At 41.7% G+C, this 24547-nt stretch overlaps 1 protein-coding gene across 3 annotated transcripts in view; it reads right to left on the bottom strand.

The window, feature by feature from the left end:
- The window catches only part of RANBP17 (RAN binding protein 17), a 284697-nt gene that overhangs the window by 250001 nt on the left and 10149 nt on the right, over nt 1–24547 (bottom strand). For 2 of the 3 annotated variants that reach the window (XM_090064588.1, XM_090064589.1), the window contains exons 3-10: nt 22851–22941; nt 20899–21065; nt 12020–12085; nt 9372–9476; nt 5054–5219; nt 4215–4288; nt 3230–3349; nt 2040–2186 (exon numbers count right to left, since the gene is read on the bottom strand). In XM_090064588.1, the coding sequence (XP_089920714.1) occupies nt 2040–2186; nt 3230–3349; nt 4215–4288; nt 5054–5219; nt 9372–9476; nt 12020–12085; nt 20899–21065; nt 22851–22941 (936 nt within the window). Of the gene's footprint in view, nt 1–2039; nt 2187–3229; nt 3350–4214; nt 4289–5053; nt 5220–9371; nt 9477–12019; nt 12086–20898; nt 21066–22850; nt 22942–24547 lie in introns of those variants that run through there. The other variant, XM_090064590.1, reaches the window with a different exon arrangement.

Here is a 24547-nt window from a genome sequence, read left to right as displayed (position 1 = left end):
TGCACTTGTAGTGTCTGCCACTTTAAGGACTGAGTCAGGCAGCCAACAGATGCCCAATTGCAGCGGCCATTTTAAAACACAGCAGTTTGCTGCTGGTAGCCAGGCAGAGACATTGCTTGGCTGAACTGCTGTATGAAACACCTGGAGGTAAGGCTGGGAGCTAGGGGGATGGCTTGGAGACTCCTGGTCCTGGGCATGACCTAAAGCTGCACCCTGCCTGGATAGGGGGGTTTGGAGGGACAGCTGGTAGCAGGGCAGCCCCACTTAAATACCAGGACCACTCACCTCCCTGGTGAAAGGTGGATTGGGGCACACCAGTAACCCCTAGCCCTCACAACACTTTGGGTAAAAGGGGGCCAGGCACAGCTATGGCCACCTGAGCCCAGGGGCTGTAAGACCCCAGGTGGGGCCAGGCACGACTGTGGCCACCTGAGCCCCCACAGGGGAATGAAACCCTAGAGGCCCCAGAGAGGGGGCGGTAGTGAGGGCCCTGATGAGGGCCGAGTAGGGTTGAGGGTCAGCTTGAAGGGCAGCCCAAGGGCCAACCCCTGGAAAACAAGTTGTTGGATATGAGGAGCCCAGTGAGGAGCTAGGGCAGAGTTAACCCTCCGTTTGGTGAACTGGCTGGCCACTAACCAGGTAAGGGTCATGGGAGAGGCCCAATAGACTGCATGTCAGCACCCAAGGTGTGATATGGATAAAGCCGCAAGGCCTTCGGGAACTGCTCCAAGAGGAAGCAGGGCAGAACAAGTTGTCAAAGCGAGAGAGACCCTGTGAGAGAGGGTGGAGTGCAGGAGGTCCTAGTGAGAGGAGGACAGTGTGAACGTGAGTGTGAAACAGGCCTGAAGGACCAAGTTGGCCTGGCTTTAAGCCAGGAGCATAGTGTCATCCTGGATGCCATCTGCGAGGCATGGGCCACTGTGTAGGGGAGGTTCGGAGCGGTGGATAGCGCCCCCTGGCATCGGGGCACGTAATGGGTAGTCTCCTGCATTTACACCACTTATGGGAACAGCAAAGTAATGGCAGGAGAGACTGGGCAGACTGCCCTATAGAGACAGGTGGGTGGGCTGACTCCACACTCAGCCCTAAGCTTGTCCCGTCATGGGGTGAAGAGCTCACTGGCCAAGTTCGCGGATGACACCAAGTTATGGGGAAACATGGTCATGCTTGAAAATACAGAAACAGGTGGACCTAGACAGCCTAGCAAGTTGGGAAGATCAGAACCTGATGAAATTCAACATCAAGAAATGTAGCGCTCCACCTTGGGACGAACAACCCCCAACACACCTACAGGCTTGGCGGCACTAACCTGACTAGCACCCTGAATGAAATGGACCTGGGGGTAATAAACCACAGTATGAATAGGAGCCAGCAGTATGATGCTGTAGCCAGTAGGGCAAATAATACTCTGGCATGCAACAATCGATACATCTCCAGCAAAACCAAGGAGGTGATTCTTCCGCTCTGCTCAGCACTGGTGAAACCGCTGCAGTACTGCATCCAGTTCTGGACACCACACTTTAACAAGGACATGGACAAGCTTGAGAGAGTCCAAAGAAGAGCCACCTGTATGATCAGTCTTACATGGCAAGCCATATGAGGAAAGGCTGAGAGATCCAGGACTCTTCAGCCTAAAGAAAAGAAGGCTGAGAGGGGACCTGGTAGCAGCTTACAGCTACACTAGGGGAGTACATCAAGGGCTCGGTGAGTAACTGCTCAACAGGGCATCCGAGGGGAAAACTAGGCCACAAACTCCTGGAAGACAGATTCAGGCTCAACATTAGGAAAAACTTTTTCACAGTCACAGTGTCCAGACTGTGGAAAAAGCTCCCTCCAGAGACGGTGCAATCACTTACTCTGAAAATCTTCAAGAAGAGACTAGACAGTTACCTTGCTGGGGTCACCTGACCCCCAGTTATTTTTCCTGCTTGCTGTAGAGGGCTGGACCTGATAATCTTCCAAGGTCCTTTCCGGCCTTACAATCTAAGAATCTTTCTTTAGAAAATGTTAAGACTAAGACCCTTATTGAAAGTTCTTACCTGTAGGCTAGTAATAGTGAAATTGGCTATCACTCGGATAACTTCTGGATATTCTTTCACCATTACTAGTTCTCCCAGTTGGTAGTTTGTCTTTAGTCGAGCCAAAAACCGACAGAATTCATGGTAATTACTTGGATCAGATAAACCCTAAATTTAACAAACACAAGTTTTCAAAAATTACCAGACCAACCTAATGGCTGAGCATCTTTATCAACATGGAGTTTTAAAGAGAAATTTTAAACATGGAGTTTTAAACAGTGTTGGCTTTTTTAACACGAATTTAAAATAATTACCAATTAAACCAAATGGCTGGGTAGTGTGAGAGAAGTCTAAAGGAAGACTTCGGTTAAGTACAGATATTTGGGGAGGTTCAACTGGGTTCAGAATGGCCACCTGATTTAAACTTAGTTCATCCCAGTACCAACCTTACATTTACAGACCCTGTCTCAGTGACCAGCAATCAATCTAACCTGTACAGAAATTCCACGTACACATACCAGTCTCTAAAATTGCAGAACTCGGTTTAAGATAAACCTGGATCTACGTAATATCAAACTGATTAGACTGAGGTCAGACTGGTGCATGGAACTTCAATACACTCTCCCTGCACAGCCCCAGGGCTGGGAAAACCCAACCACTGGTCCCAGGCCTGAAGCTGCTCTTTTCACCCTCCTCCCCACCCCTGGACTGGGCTATTTTTTACCCCTCCTGCCCAGCCCTTTGCTTCCCCCTGGCCCCACTGACCAGCCAGCCTTCTCAAACTTCCATTCCACAATCCACCCCATACGTCCAGCTGCTTTTATCTGCATTTGCCACTGCTGGAGTTAAGCAAATAAGTCACGGTGGGAGGAGGGACGGGAGGTATAGATTCACTGGGTGGGGGACCCCATCCCACCCACAGGTCATACCAGCCTTGCCTGTAGGTAGTACCAGCCCCACCCATGGGTTGTGCCTCCCCTCCATCCCTCAGCGGATCTCCAAACTCCTCCAGCCTGCTTGCCCCCCAACCCTCCTGCTAGCACTCGCATCCTGACTTACCTGATACCATGTAGCCATTTTGATCTGATTTAACCTCGCCCTAACGCTCCAAAATGTCTGTACTTAGCCTTGAAGGTGGTCGCAAGAGATTTAGTGAGGCAATGTGTCTTGTGGCAAAAATTTACTGCTTGGAAAGATTAGGAAAAAAGTACCTGAGGATTTTCAAGTATTCTTTTCACTCCTTTGATCAGGTTACCAAGATACTTGGCACGTTCTGGATTGCTAAATAAAGATCTCCTTGTAGAAGCAAACTGAACTAAACAGGAAAGTGCCTAAAGAGAAATAAGTATAAAATACATCAATTAAAAACTGACACTGCTGCCAATCTCATCATCTGGCCTTCTAAAAAAAAAATCCCTCCTACTTCATTTACTTGAACCACACACTTCTATGGTTTATATTTACAGGCAAATCAGAAAGCATCACTTGGTATTAACATTGCTGTGCATTCCCCATTTTAACACACTTGTACAGTGGCTTATAAAACTGAGCCAGACTAATTGTTTGGGTTGATGTTTTCCATCCTAGTCATCTGCCTCAGATTCAAAGCTTTGTAGTTCCAATAAGTACACTTGGGAAAATGTTATTTAGCAGTGTTAACATTTTGTTTATTGAGAAGTCAAAAAAAAAATTCTGGGAATTCAGTGATTTAGAGCAAAAAATTTGACAATGGGTGGCAAATGTATCAGGCACAAGTCCTGTGGTGCTCCTGAAAAACCTTGGACAGATTTGGGCAGATTCTTACTTGCTGTTGAAAAATATCAATTCATACATGCTCTGTAGAGACCTCCTTAGCTACATTACAAAGGGGACTGAATTAGGATTACACAGACAACCCCAACTCTGCTATACTTTAAGTTTTAGAAATCGAGTACTGAAAAGATAATCATGTTCTTTTAACCTAGAGTTTCAGTTCCAATGCAAGTCATGTCAAATATATTTATATAAATATGTACTAATGTTCAAAAATAACTTCATATTTCTGTTTTAACATAACTGCTTAAACTTTGTTAATGGCAAAAACATCATTGGAGATTCACAAATAAGGAAAGCCTGGTATAGGTCTCTAATACATGCAGACAGAACAGAACTGTTGCTAAGTAATTACTGACATGTAAACCACTAAACTTCACTTACTAGCTGAGAGAGCATTGGGGGAAGGGAATGATACAAATCAAAAAACAGGTCCAAGGTCTCTGGCTCCAGGAAGACTGGGGAAGAAAGAGAGAGAGAACTTAATCAGTGGTAATTAAATACCTTAATAATGAGTACTGTTACTGCAGAACTTTAAATTTTTTTAACATAATTCATTTATTTTCTACCTTAAAGAAAACTTTTACTACATAACAAATCATGTAGCACTTGCTACATGATGGCTACCTAAGAATGTGACTGTAATAAAATGAATGTGTTACACCATTCTTTATTATTCAAATTATTTGTGTTAAAACATAACTACCATAATTAGCAAAAGCCAGTTACCTAGCAAAGTCAGATCTTTAATTAATGATCAAACAAAATTATTCTAGAAACTACATAAGGATACCATCAAGTGGTTGTTTAAGCTCATTCACTGTCTAGTCATAGCAAATCAACTCAAGTTCTTACATGATGGGAAAAGTTCAGGGAAAATCCTTAAGCACGTGTTCCACCAATTATGTAATATTTACCAAATAGTTCTATTTAATAGGCATTATACCATACCAAGAGCTACACAGTCTAAATATTGAGGGTCCAAGAGGCACTTCTCTCCCTCTGAGCTCCTAATTACATCAGTCCCCCAAGTGAAATATCTGATACAAATCCAACGCAATTGATTGTAGCAGACACCTTTAAAAATGTGAGCAAACAAAACATTTTCCGACTTAGGGGAAAAGGACTAAGTTTGTACTTGTTAGCACCATGCTAAAACAAATTACATACACCACTGTACTCAGAATGCTTTCTAGTTATTAACAGTTAAGGTCCTTCCTTACTTGTTCTCCAGTTTGTTGGAATCTGTACAGTGCATAGATCATCTGCAGACTCATCTGCTGAATTCCCAATGAAGTCAAAGTTAAGACAGTTAAGGACGAGTTTCAAAAGATGCATTGCTAAACTTTGTTGCTGTTGGTCCTGAAGATTTAAAGGTTTCGCCAATAGCTACATTAAAAAAAAATAAAAGCATATTTCATTAGGCTGTTTATATACAGCAGTATACGAAAAAAAATCAAAAAAAGAAAGTGTTTGGTCTTCAACCATTGAAACTCACAGTCCATTTATATTTAGAAAATATTTTAATTTCAAAATACAAAGGTAAAAAAACCTGTCCCTTAACAGTAAAAAAAAAAAAAAAAATCACTTCCCTATTACTTTTATTCTTCCAAAATATAGCTCTTTCCTCTAACATGCTGGTAAAATGACCCCTTTGCCTAAAGAAATGGTTCCCAACCTTGGGGTGGCACTGATTAAAGAAACAGGGTTGCACATTTCTAGGAAGGCAGGCATGGGGGGCAGGGCACATGCCCCCCAGATTTATGCAGGTGGTGGGGCCAGATGCAGGCTGCTCGCTGAAGGCTCGGGGCTCCCTGCCCTGCTGCCCTCCTCCTCAGGGCCTCCACAGCAGAGCAGGGCAGGGGGACTTAGCGCTGCTGCCGTGAGCTCTGTACTAGCTGCACCACCATGGCAAGGCACCCCCTACCTGCCGAGCAGCAGTGATGAACACAACTCCATGCAGCTGCTGCCATCTCTGGGGGCACCTCACCATGGCAACATAACTGGCATGCGGCTCCCAACAGCAGCACTGAGCCTCACCACCCTTCCACGCCAGGTCCTGAATGCTGGCCCCAGAGGCCCCAGGGGAGGGCAGCAGGGTAGAGAGCCCTGAGCCTGCAGTGGCCAGCCTGCACATTCCTCACCCACACAGGCTCTGCTATGGCCATGCAGCCCACAGGGGGAGAGGCAGGGGAAGCTGGGCTCTGTGCTCCACTCTGGCTGCAGCATCGGCTGCCTCCCACAGGTAGCAGCTGAGGGTCAGGGGGGGCAGGGGGCTGCAGGCCCTGGCCCTATAGCCCTGGCAGGTGGAGGCCCCTGCAGGTGTGGTGGTGGGGCTGGGGCAGGGGGCTGCAGGTTGTGAGTGAGGGGCACCAGCAGGTATGGGGGGCTGTGGTTGGGAAGTGAGGGGCACCTGGGGAGTGGGGGTGCTGAGGGTTCGGAGTGAGTGGCCATGCTGAGGAAAAGGTTGGGAAGCATTGGCTAAAGTATTCATTATAAATCAGGCACCCATTGATACAAAACTGATCTTTAAAATGTGGTTACAAGTAGAAAACAATGAGATTTGCTATTTATTTTCTCTGTTAACCAAGAGCAATTGTATTCCCTTTATAGCTGAGAAGATGTTTTCTCCGACACTTCCAGAAATTCTGCTGGTGGAGTCTGAAAATGACATTCTCCTTGTTTTACACAACTGTTAGTAACAAAATCTGCAATTTAGCTAACAGTTTACTGACACAACAGCAAAATGCAATAATTCACTGCCTTGTTAGTTCTGCACAGCAAAGAGTAAAATCTAATTTCATTAGTGAAGTCAATAGGACTTGGAGCCTACCAGGGGCATATATTTTGGGTAAACTGACGTTTTTACACAAGCTCTTCTTAACTATAGCAGCAACTTAAAATTATATACTTCCAAAACAGCTATGACAACCACAAATCAAATAACTGACGAGAATTATGAACATAATATAAAAGCCACAATTTCAAAGTTTAGATGTTTTTATGTTTTTATTCTTGGAGGGTGGGGAAGAAATCTTTCCCTTAGTGTTGTTTTGACCAGAAAAGTAAGCTCTGAAAATATATCATTTTATTCAGCACACCTGCTCTCTGTTTATACTCAGAGTCTCATCTGCTCTGATGATAAAAAAAATTTCCATCTGAGACAGGGAACTGGAATGTATTGTTGTGCTATCAGCAGAATTGTTACCCAAGTTGTAATTGTTGAATATTTAGCATGGATGAGCCTTACAGAACCCTGTTCTAGAACCAACATTTATTTGATTAAAAAAAATCACCACCAAATGTCACCTGCTGTTCTACAAGTTTTTATATAAAAACCTAAGGAAACTGTTACATTTAATGGGTAGCTTCAATTTCATATGAATGCCACTGAAGTAGTGAGCAATTGGTAATTTAGTATAGCACATGTGTAACAAAACTCTAATATTGTATTGTTTTCACCTACAATAGGTTTAGCATTAAAAAAAAAAGGACCAAATTGCTTTCAATGCATCAAATTTTTCATGATTTTTCCCATTAATGCTTATTTTCATCACTGATTTAACATATATGGTACAGGAAATCCCTGCTTAATGCGGTTTCGATTAGTGCTATTTCGCTATAGTACTCATTTAAAATTGATATCTGATTTCACGAGTGCTTAGCCAGTTTCGCTATAGCGCTCAATGGAATCAGCGAGTTTTGGTGGGAAGAAGCAGTGGTGGCAGTGGCGACAAGCGCAGTGAGTGGCAGCGAGTGGGGAGTGAGCATGAGCGTGGGGGGGGTGCGGAGAAGCCAGGCTTGGCTGGTGAATACAGACTAGTGGGGCAGTCTGAATACAGACTGGTGGGGCATGGGGAGTGGGAGCGGTTTTGCAGCCATCCGGGAGTGCGGTGCGGTTTACAGCCAGTCAGGCACGTAGTGGAGAGGCAAACCCCCTTGCTCTCAGCTGGCTGCAAACATCCACCCTGTTCCTGTGAGATGCTCCACCGTCTGAGCTCACCAGCTGAAGCAGTGGAGATGGTGAGGAGTGTGGGGCCTGCACTGGTACCCAGGGCCAGCGGGGGCCAGCACCCAGGGTGGAGCAGAAGGAGTGCAGGGCCCAGGGCCAGCAGGGGCCCATGCCCAGAGCAGGGCAGCAGGAGTGTCGGTGCCCAAGCTGGCAGATGGGGCCGAAATGGCCAGTGGGCAGCTGGGTGGAGAGAGGCAGTGGCAGTGAGAAGTGGTGAGTGGGGGGGACAGCCATCAGCACAGGGCCTTCATTGGTGCCCAGGGCCAGGTCCAGTGGGGGCCCAGAGTGGGGCAGCAAGAGTACAGGCCTGGGCTGGCACGGGCAATTGGAGCAGCCAGCGGGCTGGTGGGGAGAGGTGGGAGTAACCAATTACCTATATTTACATTCATTCCTATGGGCAAATGGGTTTTCCTTAGCGCCCAGTTTTTCTGGAACCAATTAAAAGCACTAAGCGGGGGTTGCCTGTATAAGTGGAGCCCATAATTACAGTTAAAGTGTCAGGATTAGCTAGTCACTGCTGCCATCATCCCCTTCTTGATGACTATGGCCAAGACTTTAAAAGATTTGGTGTCAAAATATAGTGCCATAGGTCAAATTTCAAAATCTAAATAAAAGGTTTGATTTTTAAATATGCTAAAATAAACAGAGGATCCTATTAAATGATGGAGTTAGAAATGAGCAAGGTTTAAAAAAAAAATCCTACCCTCAAGCAGTTGCTTGAGGTCTAGAGAACGAGAGAAGCAGAGGTGGTAACACATCTTCATAACATCTTACGAAAATGTGTCACCACCTCTTTCCTGTAGAAAAGCACTTACTGTAGAAAAGGAACTATGACCTCTTTATAACATAAAGGGGCTCTCTAAGCACTATGAAGGCCTTGGTCAGCAAGCAAGAAAAAATTCAAAAGAGCATGTTCCAGTTTTGGCATCATTTCAGCCTACCTGGTCCTGAGACATTTAGATTACTGAAGGCTGCTCCTCACCACTTGCTGCCAAGGCTGAGGAGAGGCTGCAGTCTGAATTACATCAGAGCACCAAACAGAGACTGAGAGGGCTAGCAAGAGAGATAGAAACCTCTGGTCAGATTGGGTTGCGTTACCGCAACATAAGATGTGGACGTTCTTGTCTTCCCTCTTAGCCACCTCTGGTTTAATACTCATTTTTTATAATGCTTAAGTGGAAAATCTAGACCAAAGTAGGCTGAAGTAAAATTAAACTGCGGAAAAAAATTAGAAAACAAGGCAGAAAGCTCAAGACACTTAGTCTCTACTTGAGGAGGAAGAGTGCAATGGGAGAAACTGATAGACAACTGGACTGGCTCAAAAACGCAAAAAAAATCTATCAATATTACAAGATACTCGTGTCTGTTCAAGTGCTATGTAAGCAAAAACCTATCCACATGTAGACTGACCTCATCTACTCCAAGCAACACTCACCAGGAGTTCAAAGTATGCAAAAAATATAACAGCCCCAATCTTAGGGCAGTTTAAAATTATATTAATTTTAATACTATATTATGAACTGCCTTACCTCCTTTAGAAGAGAGCACGCCAGCATCAAAATGTCTTTTAAAGAAGTGTCACGAAATGAGGTAGCTATTTTACGATGCTTGGCTGAAGGTCTCGAATAATCCACCTAAGGGGTGGCGGGTGTGGAAAAAGAGTACAAGAATAAACAAGTCTTTCTTCCTCTAGGATTAGTTTACAGGCACTTCTGCCTAACAATTTACTACATGTGGGCTGCTTGCAGATGTGAGAGAGAAAAAAAAAAAAAGCGCTTTACTTTAAACTTGGCATGTACCCATGCTGAGCCCAGCGCATGCTCAAAAGAGGCAGTGTGTCAGTTGGACCCAGCTTTCTCAACATCTGTATAGACTGGGCGCTTTAGTGAGGCTTTTATGACGATCTAATCTAATAGCTTATTGAATCAGCTTTAGATAAAAGTGCCAAAAAGCCTAAAACACCCAATCTATACAGACACTGGAGCCATCACAAAGTAACACGCTACTGCTTCTGGTAAACGAGTTTTTGGGTTTTGGTTTTTTTCCCCCCACATCTGTCAGCACCCATGAAGACTATGGTCTGCTACTGCCTACTTCATCTTAAAAGCAATAGCTACCTCTCAAACTTTTCACACTCAAGGCACCACTTGAAAAATGCCAGCTTTTAAAAATAATACAGCAATTCTTCTGAGGCAAAAACCTCAGAAAGACCACAACAGGTCAGAATGTTTTTGACACTATAGATTGCTATCTGCAAATGTCTGGGTTTAATCTAGTGAATCATATGTACGTGTTTGAACAGCTAGCAGTGCTAATTTTGTGTGACATCTTACTTCACTTCTAAAAGGATCTCATAGCACGGAAAGTTGCTGCAGCACTCTGGCTGAGAATCACTGCCTTGTGACCTCTTTTCCATTGTTCTTACCCTATTTTTCCTATACTCTAACTCTGGTTTCTGCAAAGCCCCACTAATGCCACTGACCTGCTAGCTCCACTAGAAAGAAGTGGGGAGATCACTAGCTGCTGCTGCTTTGATACAATAGCTTTGTAAAGGATCCAGCATTTCTGTGATCATCAGGAGGAGAGCTGGGCTGCACTTTGATTATTCCTGCTTTAACCTTGTAATAAATTGAGCCAAGTCACTTCTCCTTTGTTTTTTTAATATTTTTATTTCTGTCACCATGCTGTTTCCAACCTGACCATTAGCTGGCACTGAGCCATGAAAGAGTAACAATTCAGCCTTCAGGATAATTCTCCACTGATTTTATGTACATGAACTGCAGCGGTCAGGAGGGCAAGAGAGCAAGCAAGAGTGAGCAAGAGCACGCATGTGCAAAAAGCTCAGGATAACAGAATTTGAAAGGCATTTACATGTGATTGGTGTTAAAGAAACACACAGTTTGATATTTGCTTGCCTTCTTAGAGACCATCCCTTAAGGTAAATATTGAAGGACATTGGTAAGCCTGTGTAAGGAATCTGGCAATGTCCATGCTTTATGTTTTGTGAATAAATAAATGGTCATGGGCCCTCAACCTAATAGGCTGCAAGTTCCAAAGGACCTCTGATGGAAAAAAAAAGTCCAAAAGTCTTCTTCCCACCTACAGTGGTGGGGTGTGTAGCCAAATTCAATTATTTTTTCCCTTTCAGTTTAATTAAATATTTACATGACTTATCTTGCTGGCTTCATCTAGAATCAGTTAAGAAGATTCTTTTATTTTTTTGCACCTTCAAAGACTTAAAAGCAGGAAAGAACAAAAGGCAAAAATTAACCTTTTACTGTACATGTCAGTCTGACACGTGCTACAGACTGACATTTCATTTTTGAGGACTAATAGTATATATCATTGGGGCCAACCTTTTTGGCAGGCATACCACAAATCTCTACCCTAAGTGCCACTCAGATCCCTTTCTGCTACCTACTCTATCTGTCACTGTTACCTGTTCCCTCCCCAATCTGCCACATGCCACACAGAGGCTGTTCATGACACTTGTAGCACATGTGCCATGGGATGGCCTTCCCTGGTATTTACAGTATTATTAATCATTTTTCTGGAAGTGTCCCAATACAGTAAGTCTCACCACATCTCATTGTCTTTGGGTTACAGAGGATTATAAAACCCAGGCTACAGCTAAAAGTCAGGTGTAATGTTGAGTAATGGACAAGTCATAAGACATTTTAAAAGAACAGTGACTGATAGGGCTGGTGGATCTTTATTTGGGGTACTATCTTATAACATGGAACATTTTTCTCTCCTATACAGCACTAAGATAAAGCTTTTTTTTTTCCTCAGGTACCACTGCCTTTTCCCCAGTGTAGAACTTTTCCAGGGGAAGGAGATTTTTGAGAAGCTTGCTGAAGATAGGAAGGGAACAAAAAGAAGCACTAGTGAAGAGATGGGATGGTGTGAGCTGCTCTTTCTCTTTCCAGATTACAAATAAGCTATAGTAAGTGTGGGATAGACACAGTTTTCCCCTTCTTGGGGATCTATGGTCAGGTTATGATAAACCTATTATGAAATTTAATCTCCTGAATACTTAGGGTGGTTAAAACATAAAAGCCTTCATCCCGAGTCTCACTTATTCAAATCACTTTTGTGGGTAGGGCAAGAACACACTATCGTACTTTACCAGCATTACACAAAAGCTCTTGCAAAAGGGAAAAAATTGTGTACTTACTAGGTTCATTTCCTGAGTTAGTTCTGAGAGAATCATCACTCCAATTATATAATGGTCCACAGTACCCTACAGAAGGAAAAAAGAAAAATATGATTCTAAAAACTAGCTAGCTAAACTTTAACACTTATTAACATTTCTAATATTAACAGAAGACTGTATTTTTAAGTTTAGTTTTACAAAGTTGTCTAGAGAATTTAGATGTCCAAGTCCCAGTACAATTAATGGAAAGTGGAACTCCAAATCCTCAAGCTCACTCAGAAATCATTAAAATTTAATAACAGCATCATATAAAATATTCTGAATCTAAAAATATATGTTCTGAACACCTGCAGAATAGAAATTCCACTACGGCACATTTTTTAGTGTATACATCTTTAAAGGTTGAAGAAATTAATATAGTAAGCCCCATTAATATAGTTAGCAGTCCAGGGACGAGAATTAAAAAAAAAGGGTCCTCAGGAGATGTAAAGAATCAAATGGCATTTATTAAAAAATTATGGATTTCCAGTGACATCCCTCCACTCTCTGCTCTACATTCTAGTAGACAGTGGTTCTAGCTTAACATACTCCAACCTAAAAATCTGTGTTTTAGAAATGAAGCAGTTCCATCACACATTAAATGCGAGTCAGTGACCGAAATGAACACATTTGTAAGAGTGATCCAATTCACAGGGTAAAACACACCAAAGTGAGACAAGATTCTGTAAAAAGTTAATAATTACTAAAAAATAAATAATACAGTTCATTACAGCAAATTAGTGCTAGGCATAAGATTTGATATTACTTTGCACTTTAGAATAATAGTATTTGGCTTCCTTTAATGAATTATAAAAGGGAGTTCTCTAAGAAAAAAAATCAAGAAGATTCTCATTTTGTTTAAATTAATTAAACCATTAGTAAAATGACTTATTTTTTATGGTTTTTGCCTTTGATTCAGAAGGTCATGTTCACCTTTGTAACCAAACCACAATCTACAATTGCTCAACTTCTTCTGTAGGGTAAGGAAGATGGGTAGGTTCTTCATACTTGCTCTGACCATTGGCAACACATAGGGGGTGCATATGGGTGCATGTGCACCCCCTGGAAGTGCCAGCTGCAAAACTGGAAGTGCATTTCTGGTTTTGTTGCTGGCTCGGCGATCGGCTGCTGGGTGGGCCACCACCACCCCGTCGGCAATCTGGTGACCCCCCACCCAGACTAGGGAGATACCAGTCACCCATGGCTCTAACTATGCAAGTCAACTGATCAACAGCAATATGGAATATAGGTTCCAGCTGAGTTCCACAGGCCATCCCACAGATAAAGTATGGATTTTGAACCAGAGCTCTTTCTGGTTTGGGTCTTAACTTGGCACTTGTCATTAAGTGGATTCTCTGGACAGTGGAGATTTACTCACCTAAAGAGACAGCTTTTCACTCCGAATTTAATTTACTTCCATTGCTCTGACAAAGTGTGATTTTTGTCAATTATTTTTTGACATGCTACAGAACTTTTATACTCACACAGGTTTGTCTTGATGGTAACCAACTGAGTAGAAAGGGACATACGTTTTTGTAGCATGAAGGGGTGAAGCAGAAAGAAAAGGGTCACAGTTTAAATTTACTGTGAATATTTTAAGTGTATGGTGTGCATGCAGCACTCTTGACTTTATAGCTGAAGCTGAAAACTGGGCGTTACAAAGAGAAAAAGTGTTCCAGTCATAGGACACACTGAAGATCTTATTCATACAAATCTTAAAACAGCCTGCCAATAGTCATTATACCATGGATCCTTTTCAACACAGGAACACACTAAACCCCTTTTACAGATACGGAAAGCAAGACACACTTACTCCAACCTGCACAATTGGAGTTAGTGGCAGAGCTGAGAAAGTAATTAGGATCCTGATATCTAATTCCCTTTTCCATACAGGGAAATCACACTAATACAAAGTGAACCAAGTTAAACGTGATTACTGATGTGCATGTGGCTGAGACTGCCATTCACTAATTATCAACATATATTAGTATTGCTTAGAGTTTTCCATTTTGATAATATATTCCATTCACTAGTAGAAATATAGCTTCATTTTCTTTTCAACAGGAATTTTTAATTTCAGGAAAGAAATCTCTAAAGAAAAAAAATTGTACTTAAACCTCCATTATTAATGAACTACCCACTGCAAATTCACACTGCAATCATTTTAATAATAAATGTAAAATCTAATTACACTACATTCATAAAAATAACTGCAAAATACATACATAAACTATTTGAGTTTCTTTTTAATAAACAAGATATTAGAGTCCATATTTTATTGGTCATCCTAATGTAGCTCCAAAAATGCAACAGATTATAAAAAGATTAATCTTGAAAAAGAGAAATAAATGGAGCATAAAAATAAGTACATGTATGACACTCAGTGACAGTGAGCACAATGAAAATTGAATATCCATTATTTTCCTTGCTAATTAGTTGAAAGCAACTATATTCAGTTGGTCTTTGGTCAATGGTAAGCATTTGTTTCTCTTTTAAAAAACAAATGAAGAAAGATCTGGACAAATTCAGAATAAATATTACTCTGAGGTGAGTCTGAGGGCCTGTCTACGCAGGAACACTTATTATCAGTTATCTGAATCAACTCTAAAAGTGGATTAGTTAAACCACAGAAAATGAATATACTAATGCTCTCATACAGAATGAAAACCTTCATTTGGTTCAGTTTAATTCACTTCTGAAGTTAATTAAGGAAAAATAAAGCTAAAAACAATGCAGTTTAATTAGTCCACTTTTAAATGCACACTACGAATTAAGATGAATTTTCCTTCATGTTCCCAAGTAGAAAAGTCCTTGGAATGAAAATGCTCTTGTCCCAGTCCATGTAGGTATTTTGATACTAATTTTTCCATGTTTCCTGTTTTAATATTATTCATAATCTAGTGCTACAGCTTATGTTTATAAATTATCAGAAAAACGTTTGCCAAGCAGAACTGGTAATACTGTCCACACCAACACTGGTTTAAAGGTCACCAGGCTCAACTTTATGCAGAGGTCTGGAAATAAACAGTTCAATAAACTAACCAAAAACAGTTACTCAGTAACCTAGCATCCTTGCTCAGTCTTGAGGATAACTGTTCCTTCTAGCAATAAACCCCACCTAGACTCACTTCCATGCCTAGTCAGGCTGACTGAGGCCACGTTGTACCTGGGCATAGCAGTTATACAACATACCACTACTAAAACTACTTCTTGTTGTTAGCACCCTTACTTCCCAGAACCACGTTAGTCTCAGAAAGAGCAGACCACTTAAAAAAAAAAAAAAAAAAAAAAGAATGACAACCCTCCTGCAAGTTATTCTGCACTGCTCATAAGGACTCCAACTGAAAGCAACATGACAACCACTGCATGCCCTGCATCCTTAGCCAAGCAAATATTTGCCATAGATCCCCCTTAGAAACTTGGAGAAAGACATAAACTTCCTACTCCGATATGTAAAGAAGTTTTTCCCTGACTAAAAAATAGTGATCTGCAAAAATTATCTGGTTCACAACATCTGGACCTATCTATCATAATGTCTCCACGATATTCTGAATTCAGTCAAATGACTTTACCAGACCAGTGACGGAGGCAAAGAGTAGGTATAAAAACATGGCACACAACAGCTGGAGTAGGTATCTAATGTGCCTGCTATCCCTATATCCCAACTTAAAATTTCAATTACTGTGACCTAGAGAACTTAAGCAAGTTATACCACGGAAAGCTAAAAATCCAAATGGCACGCATTCCTGCACTGCACTGGCCTTGTAATCTGTGACCTTCTTAAAGATCAAACTAACATTCTGAATATTTTTCTCAGTCCTATTCCTGTACCTTTTTTAGATACATTAACTGCTTTTTTTGGGTAATAATTATCAAGACAACTTAATTACTAGACTTAAAAAAATGTGTAGTATAGCAAGATATAAATACAAGCCCCTGCCAGTAGTTTATTAGTATGCTATCTGGAGGAACTGAATAAGCAACATTACAATGTTGCCATTTGTGTGATGACAACAAACATTTATAGCAATCAGTGTATTATATACAGAAAACTTTACCTTTCTTGATTAATTATCTAAGATCAGCAACTGGAAATTTTTACTGGCCCTGAGATACAGAATAAAGTTGTAGACAAACCTGTTAAAAGCCTCTGAGTTAAGTTAAAAGAAGACAACCAGGTGGATATCATGGTGGGTATCCAATATAAAGGAGAATTTACATGATAGAGCTGTGCAAAGCTTCAGGTGCCAATTCGATTCAGAGGAGATTCAATAGCCAAATCTCCAAATCCAAATTAAATTTGGAATGATCTAGTCAGCAACCTAAAGGTCGAAGGAAATCTGGGAAACAGTGACCGTGAGCTGATCACTTCTACTATCCACTGAAAGCTGGCAAGTCAGTCAGCAATGCAGAAGTCCTCAACTTTAGGAAAGCTGACTTTGATTAGCTCAGGAGTCTTGTTGTCGAGGTACTAAGGGTCCAAGACTCAGCAGGGACAGGAGTCCAAGAAGTAAAGGGAGCGATCCTGGAAGCACAAGGGTTGTCCACCCCATCTCGGAGGAGAGGTAGCAAAAGGGCACAGAAACCCCCTGGGCTCAGCAGGGAACTTGTGAACCTCGTACGCCAAAAAGAGAGAGGTTTATAAAGGATAGAAGATGGGAATCACCACAAAGGAGGATTACGCTGTACTGGTCCATACCTGTAGGGAGTGAACCAGGAAGGCCAAGGCTGCAACCAAACTCCACCTGGCTATGCACATCAAGGACAATAAAAAGTCCTTTCTTAGATATGTGGGGAGTAAGAAGAAAAGCAAGGGTAACATTGGACTTCTGCTAAACCAAATGGGACAACAGACAACCAACACCCAGGTTTTTCATCAACCCAAAGGGTCCGCCCTGCCTAGCAAGGTGTGGGACAGCCAGGGTGAGGGTGAATTTATACCCAGCATCAGTGTAGACCTTGTAGAGGAACACCTTGAGAGGATGGACACCTTCAAGTCAGCAGGTCCTGAAAGATTGTACCTCGGAGTACTAAAGGAGCTGGCAGGAGTCATAGCCCAACCACTGGCAAAGATTTTTGAAAACTCCTGGAGCTCAGGTAAAGTACCCAAAGACTGGAAGAAGGCCAATTTGGTGCCCATCTTCAAGAAAGGGAGGAAAGTAGATCTAGGGAACTACAGGCCAGTCAGCTTGACCTCAATCCCTGATAAGATTCTGGAGAAAATCATCATAGAGCCCATTCCTGACAAGTTGGTTGATGGCAACATCCTGAAGGACAGCCAGCATGGGATTGCTGCAGGTAGGTCTTGCCTGACCAATTTCATCTCCTTCTATGACCAGGTGACACATCACTGGGACAAGAGAGGAAAGACTGACATCATATATCTGGACTTTAAAAAAGCCTTTGATCCAGTGTCCCACAATCTCCTTTTGGAAAAATTGGCCAACTGTTGTCTCGGCTACATCACAGTCCATTGGCTGGGGAATTGGCTCTGAGGCCAGACTCAGAAAGTGGTGGTCAAGGAAAGCGAATCATCATGGCACTCCATGGCCAGTAGTGTCCAAGTCTCTGTCCTTGAACCTGTTCTCTTTAATCTCTTTTGTCAGTGACATGGATACAGCTGTCAGAAGTGACCAAGTTTGCCAATGACACCAAACTTTGGGGTAGAGCGTCCACACCAGAGGATAGGCTGGTGATCCAGGCTGACCTGGATAGAGTGAAAAAGTGGGCAGATACAAACCTGATGACTTCCAATACCGACACATGTAAGGCACTCCACCTTGGGGGAAAAAAAAGCCCGCAGCTCACTTATAGGCTCAGCAGTGCTACACTCGCTAGCACCAAGGCCAAAAGAGACTTGGGGGTCATGACTGACCACAGGATGAATATGAACCACCAATGTGATGTCACGGTTGGCAAAGCATACCAAACTCTGGCTTGAATCCATAGATGCTTCTCAAGTAAATCTCAAGTTGTCATCCTCCTGCTGTACTCGGCCTTGACGCCACAGCAGGAGTACTGCATCCAATTCTGGGCTCCACAATTCAAGAGGGATGTGGAAAAGCTTGAGAGAGTCCAGAGGAGAGCCACGTGCATGATCAAGGGCAGGAGAATAGGTTTTATGAAGAGAGGCTGAGAGCCATGGGACTCTTCAGCCTAGAAAAGCACAGACTCAGGGGTGACCTGGTGACAGCTTAGAAGTACATCATGAGTGTACATCAGGATCTGGGGAAATGTCTGTTCACCAGAGCGCACCAAGGGATGACAAGGACCAATAGTCACAAATTCCTCCAAGACCATTTTAAGCTGGACATAAGGAAAAACTTCTTACTGTCCAAACCCCCAAGGCCTGGAGTAGGCTCCCTCAAGAGGTGGTGCAAGCACCTACTCTGGATTCCTTTAGGAAGCATTTTGGCACTCATCTTGCTGGGATCTTTTGACCCTAGATGACTTCCTGCCCTTGGGGCAGGGGGCTGGACTCGATCTCCTGAGGTCCCTTCCAGCCTTAATGTCTATGAAATCAAGAAACCAATAAAAAGGTCGGAATAGATTCGAGGCCTCCGAAACTATTTGGAAAAGATTCGGAGATTCAGCAATTCGGGCAGTTCCTGCTTGCCACCACAGGGAGCTGGACTCTGACTCCGTGCTGGTAAGTAAGGGGTGTGGGGAGCAAGCTGGAGGAGGGGGTAAGGGGCTGCCCAGCCCCAGCCGGGCCCCCATCCCCCACCTGGCCCCAGCCTGCTGGCACTTGGGCGCCTCTGAAATGTTTCAGATGGTCTCAATTCATCCCAGAGATGTTTTGGAGCCTTCTGTTTCATTTCAGATTTGGTGAAACAGCTGCCAAAATTTTGCACAGCCCTAGCACACACTTCAAAAGGTGGAAGCCTTTGAATGGAAGGATTATCTTCAAAAATTGATATCCACCACCCTCAAACAGGGTAAGTGAGAGAATCTCTTTCTGGAGTACCTGAGAGCTAAGGATATTAGGTTAATGGTATGCACTGGGGCCCAACTTGTGGCCCACAGGCCAGATCCAGCCCACAGAGCTCTCCACAAGCCTGAAAATTTGGTGGCAGGAGAGCAGTGGCAGCATCAATTGCTCAGGGAGCTGCAGCAATTAATGGAGCTCATGGGGGACCAGTGGACTGGACTGCTCCCCCATGAAAAAAACATACTGGACTTCAGAAAAGCAGACTTCAACAGACTCAGAATGGCTGTGTAGGTTTCCATGGGAGGAAAGTCCATGAGGAAAGAGAGTCCAGCATAGTTTAATGTTCCCTAGACAAACAATATTAAGGACTCTTCGAGGACCTAAAACTTGAAAAGGACTCTCATAAAAATTATCAACTTGGATATATTAAGGATGAGTATAAGAGTGTATCATTGGCATGTACAGAGAAAAATCAAGAAGGCCTCGGCACATGACACAGCTAGTAAGAGACATAAAAGGCAACAAAACATAGCCTACATAGTAGATCAGAAGTTAAAGAAATACCAAGGAAATTGTGGATCCCTTACTGAATGGGGAGGGGAATCTAATAATAGACAGTGCAAAGAAAGTTGAAGTGTTTAATGATTTCACTCATTCTTTACAAAAAAAGGGCAGCTGCCAGATGAAAAATGCAGTAGCAAGGTTCAAGGAAGAGATAATCAGCCTAGAGAAGGGGAAGAATAGATTAGATGTTATTTAAACAAGCTGGATGTTTTCAAATGAACAGAGCCAGATAAGATGCCTCCTACAACATGTATGGAATTGGCTGATGTAATTGCTGAGCCACTGGCTATTATCTTTAAAAAATAATGGAGGTCAAGTAAGGTCCCAGAAGAATAGAAAAGGGCAAATACTGTGCCCATCCTTAAAAAGGGAACAGGAAAACCCAGGGAATTAGAAACCAGTCAATCTAACTTTCATAGTACCTTCTATTCTTTTGGAGTATTTCAAAAGACTAAAGAGGATAAACAAGAGGACAAGGAACATCCAATATAGTTTTATTAGGAGCAAATTATGTTTAACCAACCTAATTACCTTGTGGCAAGATAGGCTTAGTGGATGGCAGTCAGCTATTCCCTGTGTCCACAAGGAAAAAGGCAAGAAGTAATGGTCATAAATTTCTGTAAGGAAACTTCAAATTGGGTATTAGGAAGAACTTTCTAACTGTGAGGGTGATTTAAGCAGTGGAACAGATTAGCTAGCATGGCTGTGGAATTCCCAGCAGTGGAATTTTCTAAGTGAAGGTTAGACAAAAGCTTGGCTGAGATGATTTAGCCAGAGATATTCCTGCTTTGACCAGGAAGATGTACTAAATTACCTACTAAGGCCCCTTCCAAGCCTATGCCTCACTGAAAATATCTACAATTAAATATAAAACTGAATGTTGTTTTGCAAAGTTTTAGCACCCCATGTAACAGGAATCACTAAAATTAGAAATTAATTCTTGCTACCATTTGAAGAATAAAAATTTCATCTTACAGATTTTACAAGCACTAGCATCTCCTTCTATGGGAAATACCATCAGCTAAAACCACATTGGAATGAAATGGGAGAAGAATGCTGCAAGTATAAAATCTGGTATTTCATAATCTGCCAAAGTGAGGAACAAGGGTTTTATATGCCATTGGAAATACTGGAAATAGCATCACAATATTTTTTAACAAAGGGTGCTTGTTAAGAGTTAGATTTCATAAACAGAGCTACTCTGGTCCATGTTAAGCAGTGCTTTTCTAACACTGGTTCCTACAATTTCTCCAGTTCATACAAAGAAATATTCTTTGGGTCACCCAACCCACCATTTGTTGAAATGAAGAATACAAAAATACATAGTTTTAAGAAAAAGCACAACAACTGAATGTTTTTTTCCTACCTGCAAAAACTTTTTTACATCAGCAATTATGTCTCTGAAGATGAGCTGATCTTTTTGAACCTCAAACCATCCTAATTTTGTAATCTTAGCGATGACCTGAACAAGAGCTTGGATCACAAAAGGAGCCAGTTTGGGTTGAGATGCTACATAGTTCAGAATGTAATTCCCTGTAAAGAAGCAATCTCAGTCAACAATTATTTTAAAAAATATACTTGAACCATTTTAACAAAATGTGGGAACATACGGCACATTATGCAAAAAGAGTTTGTGTTTAATGCTTAGTATAAACAGATACTTCTTTTAACAAATGTAAGCCATGAAAAAATATTCAGTACATTTGAGCTGTTGGGAGTATAGTGCAAATTATGTATGTAATAATCATTCTTGTACAGATATAAAAACAGTTTGTAATCTCCAAGAATGATGACAAGTTAAGCATTTTAATCATCCGTTCTATCCCACATACTAGACATCAATTACTCTGCCTCAAATACTACTACAGCCCTCAATTACACGCATTAATCAAGCAAATTAACAAGTCTGATTTTTAGTGTCTATTTAGGGGTTTTTTTAGTTCTGTCCAGACATATTACCTACGACAATAAACTTCTCAGATACAGAAACTCCTATCACAGTAGAGAGGAATTTCCTAGGCAAATAAAAGACATTTAATTTATTACATAAAAGTTTATTTTTTACCCAAGGGAAAAACACACTTACACTGAAATCAGTAAGCAGCCCCTGGCCGCTCAGGAAAATCCCCACCCAGCTGGGGGCTGGCTAGGAGCTGCCCCAGAAGCAGAACAGCTCCAGGTCAACCCCCAGCTGCACAGGGAAGCTCTGCTAGGAAAGGGGCTTGTTCCCATGTGCACAGGGCTGGGAGAGCTCTTCCACCCCCATGTGCATCAGGATCCCTCCCATTGTCTACAGGGCAAGGAGCCAGCCCTGTGCTCCCTGCCAGTGCTCAAGCTAGCACCCCAGGGGAGTCTGAAGCTCCCCCAAGCTGTTGCAGAGAGTCAGAGCAAGATAGAAGCAGCCCTGTCCCACGGTGCTCCCATTGGTAGCAGATTTGCTGTCAACAGGGAGCATGTGTAAACATGTTCCCAGGAAAGGCTACTTCACAGTATTTTACTGCACTGTAAGCCTTTATAGCATTAATAGCACATGTAGACACGCCCACAGAAGTGATCTCTCCTCTAACTTGCTTATTACTATTGTCAAACCCTAATTAGAAGGAAAAATGTAGTAACGTAGTAAAAGATGAGTTCACTGATACTGTCTGAAGTTGTTTGTTTTTTTTTATCGTCCAAGCCATTTTACAAGCATTAACTAAGCTTACCTACCTCCATATGTAATGACAGAACTATTATTATTGTGTGTGTTAAATTGAAGGGAAACTAGATGCTTAGTAAAATGCTCCCACATGCACTGGAACATGCTACATGCCTAAAGAATGCAACATTCCCTTCCATCCCTAGTCAGCCCATTCCATCAAATAATGATCTAACCAGGCACAGCACAAGTCCCACTATATCAGCTCCAACACAGGAACAAAGCATAGCAAAAAATGGGCCCTGTGCTTTTTCCCTTAACCAAGTCCTCTGCCTTTCATCTCATAAAATGCAGAAAGGAATTAATTAAGTTTTCAAATTCCAGCAGAAACTTACTGTTCTGGTCATTTTTTTTTTTTTTTTTTAGTTTTCAGTCCAGCAATTTTTTCCATCGGGAAAATGTTATTTGGCAGTTAACAGAAGAGAATAAATGCAGAATTTCACAGTCATCTTTAAAAATAAATTTCTCACTCTAAATGCAATTTAAAATGCAGATAAACTGACAGAAGTAGAGGGTGAGTGAAATATTTGTCAAATAGTAACTACGCTGATATTCAGTTTTAAAATATAAATTATTTTTTTCCTATTCTCTTTTAAATAGCAAGAACAAGAGCTACTTACTGATGTCAATCCTTTGTTCAACAGGTAAAGGAGTCGATCTGCTCACAAGTTTAGAGAGGCATGTTGCCGCTAGAAGCTGAGCGTAGGATGTCTACATAAAAAAAACCCACACCAGACCATTTTATTAAAAAAGTACCATGACAACTGGAAGAAAGATGGCTAGACACAATACTGCCTGTCTGTCAATTTTGACTATACATTTGATATACTAAAAACTTAACATTATTATGTTTTAATCATCTTTGGCTTTAAATCATTCCGTTTTTCCTCACTAAAACATGACTGTGATAGCCATGATTTAAGCCTAGGGAATTCTGGATTCAAAGGTTTTTATTTGGGTCTTTTTAAATATCTACTTTTTTTTATTCAAGGATATCTGCAGATGAGGGTAATAAGCTATCATATCAGTGAGATGTATCATATCAGTAATAAAGAAAATAAACAACTCCTTAAGCATGCAGTAACATAAGGGATATAACAGATCTTTCCAAGGGATTACCCAAATACCATATTTACTTGTGTAATTGCTGTGCTCATGTCCTACTGACACTCCTGAATTTGCCTCAAAATTTTGAAGAATATGTTACCTGTGTATTGGCCACATGCAAATGTCGACATAAATCAATTCAAAAGATATTCCTCCTAAAAGAATGAACCACACCTACATAGGAAACCCATGTCATGCAGTACCATAGTTCTGTTCTGCATTGTTTTGTCTGTAAAACCATACAAGATTGGGGCAGTACAGACCCTATACTGCTAGACTCAAACTAAAAGTTAATATATGGAATACAAGTAGCAGGGCATGAACCTGAAGGGGAAAATGTTCAACATCAGTGCAAACAGAAACAAGAGGGGAAAAACAAAATAGGCAAAATGCATCTTCAGAGAACTGAAGTACAACTCTCATAAAATAGAATCTGAAATTCTGAAATACATATTAGATAAGTGAAACTTGGGGTATACTGTTTCTCTAGATATGCTCTAGAAAAAAGCCCAAAAAATTTCTTGCAGCTAAAATATTATGCACCAGCCATTCAAAGCAGCTTACAGTGCAAAAAGCAAAACCACCTTGTAATCCATTGGAAAATGACTGTCTCAGGAATATGGAAAAAAAAAAAGACATATCAGATTTCAGAGACATATCCTCTCTAAAAAGATTAGCAATAGCTACTGGCTCAGGTATTCAGCAGACCAAACACCTAAGTGTTCTGGCATCCTGGAAAAGCACTATTAATTCAGTAGAAGAAAGAACTAGAGCTGCATGTACAATAGGTGTAAAACAACAAAGATTTAGTCATCTTGGGGAATTACCTCCAATGGACATGAGTTTCTGTTATATGCACTCTTCAAAAGAAAAACTTTACCTAAGGAAAAGGTCCCAGCCAGAATAACAGTGCAAATTCCAGAAAAAGGCTGGATGACCTAACAGCTCACTGTCAAATGGATTAGAAGCAAGTTGTCAAGACATGCAGGAAATTTCCTGAAGCACATGTGTGACCTGTACTAGGCAGCTTCCAGGGACACTTAACTAATAAGTTAAGAGTTGGCTGCAGGCAGCATGCACCAACCTAGACGTCATTTCGAACGGGATTGCCAGTACACTGCAACCTTGAAGGTTTCAAATCAACAAACTATTCAAGACACCATTTTGCCTTGCTATCTCAAATGGATCTCAGCGAATGACTGAAAGTAAA

Source organism: Crocodylus siamensis, chromosome 10 (assembly GCF_052110815.1).
Source record: "Crocodylus siamensis isolate JL-2025a chromosome 10, ASM5211081v1, whole genome shotgun sequence".
Classification (NCBI taxonomy): Eukaryota; Metazoa; Chordata; order Crocodylia; family Crocodylidae; genus Crocodylus; species Crocodylus siamensis.
The sequence above is the reverse complement of the archived record's forward strand: the minus strand, read 5'-3'. Positions and strand labels throughout refer to the sequence as shown.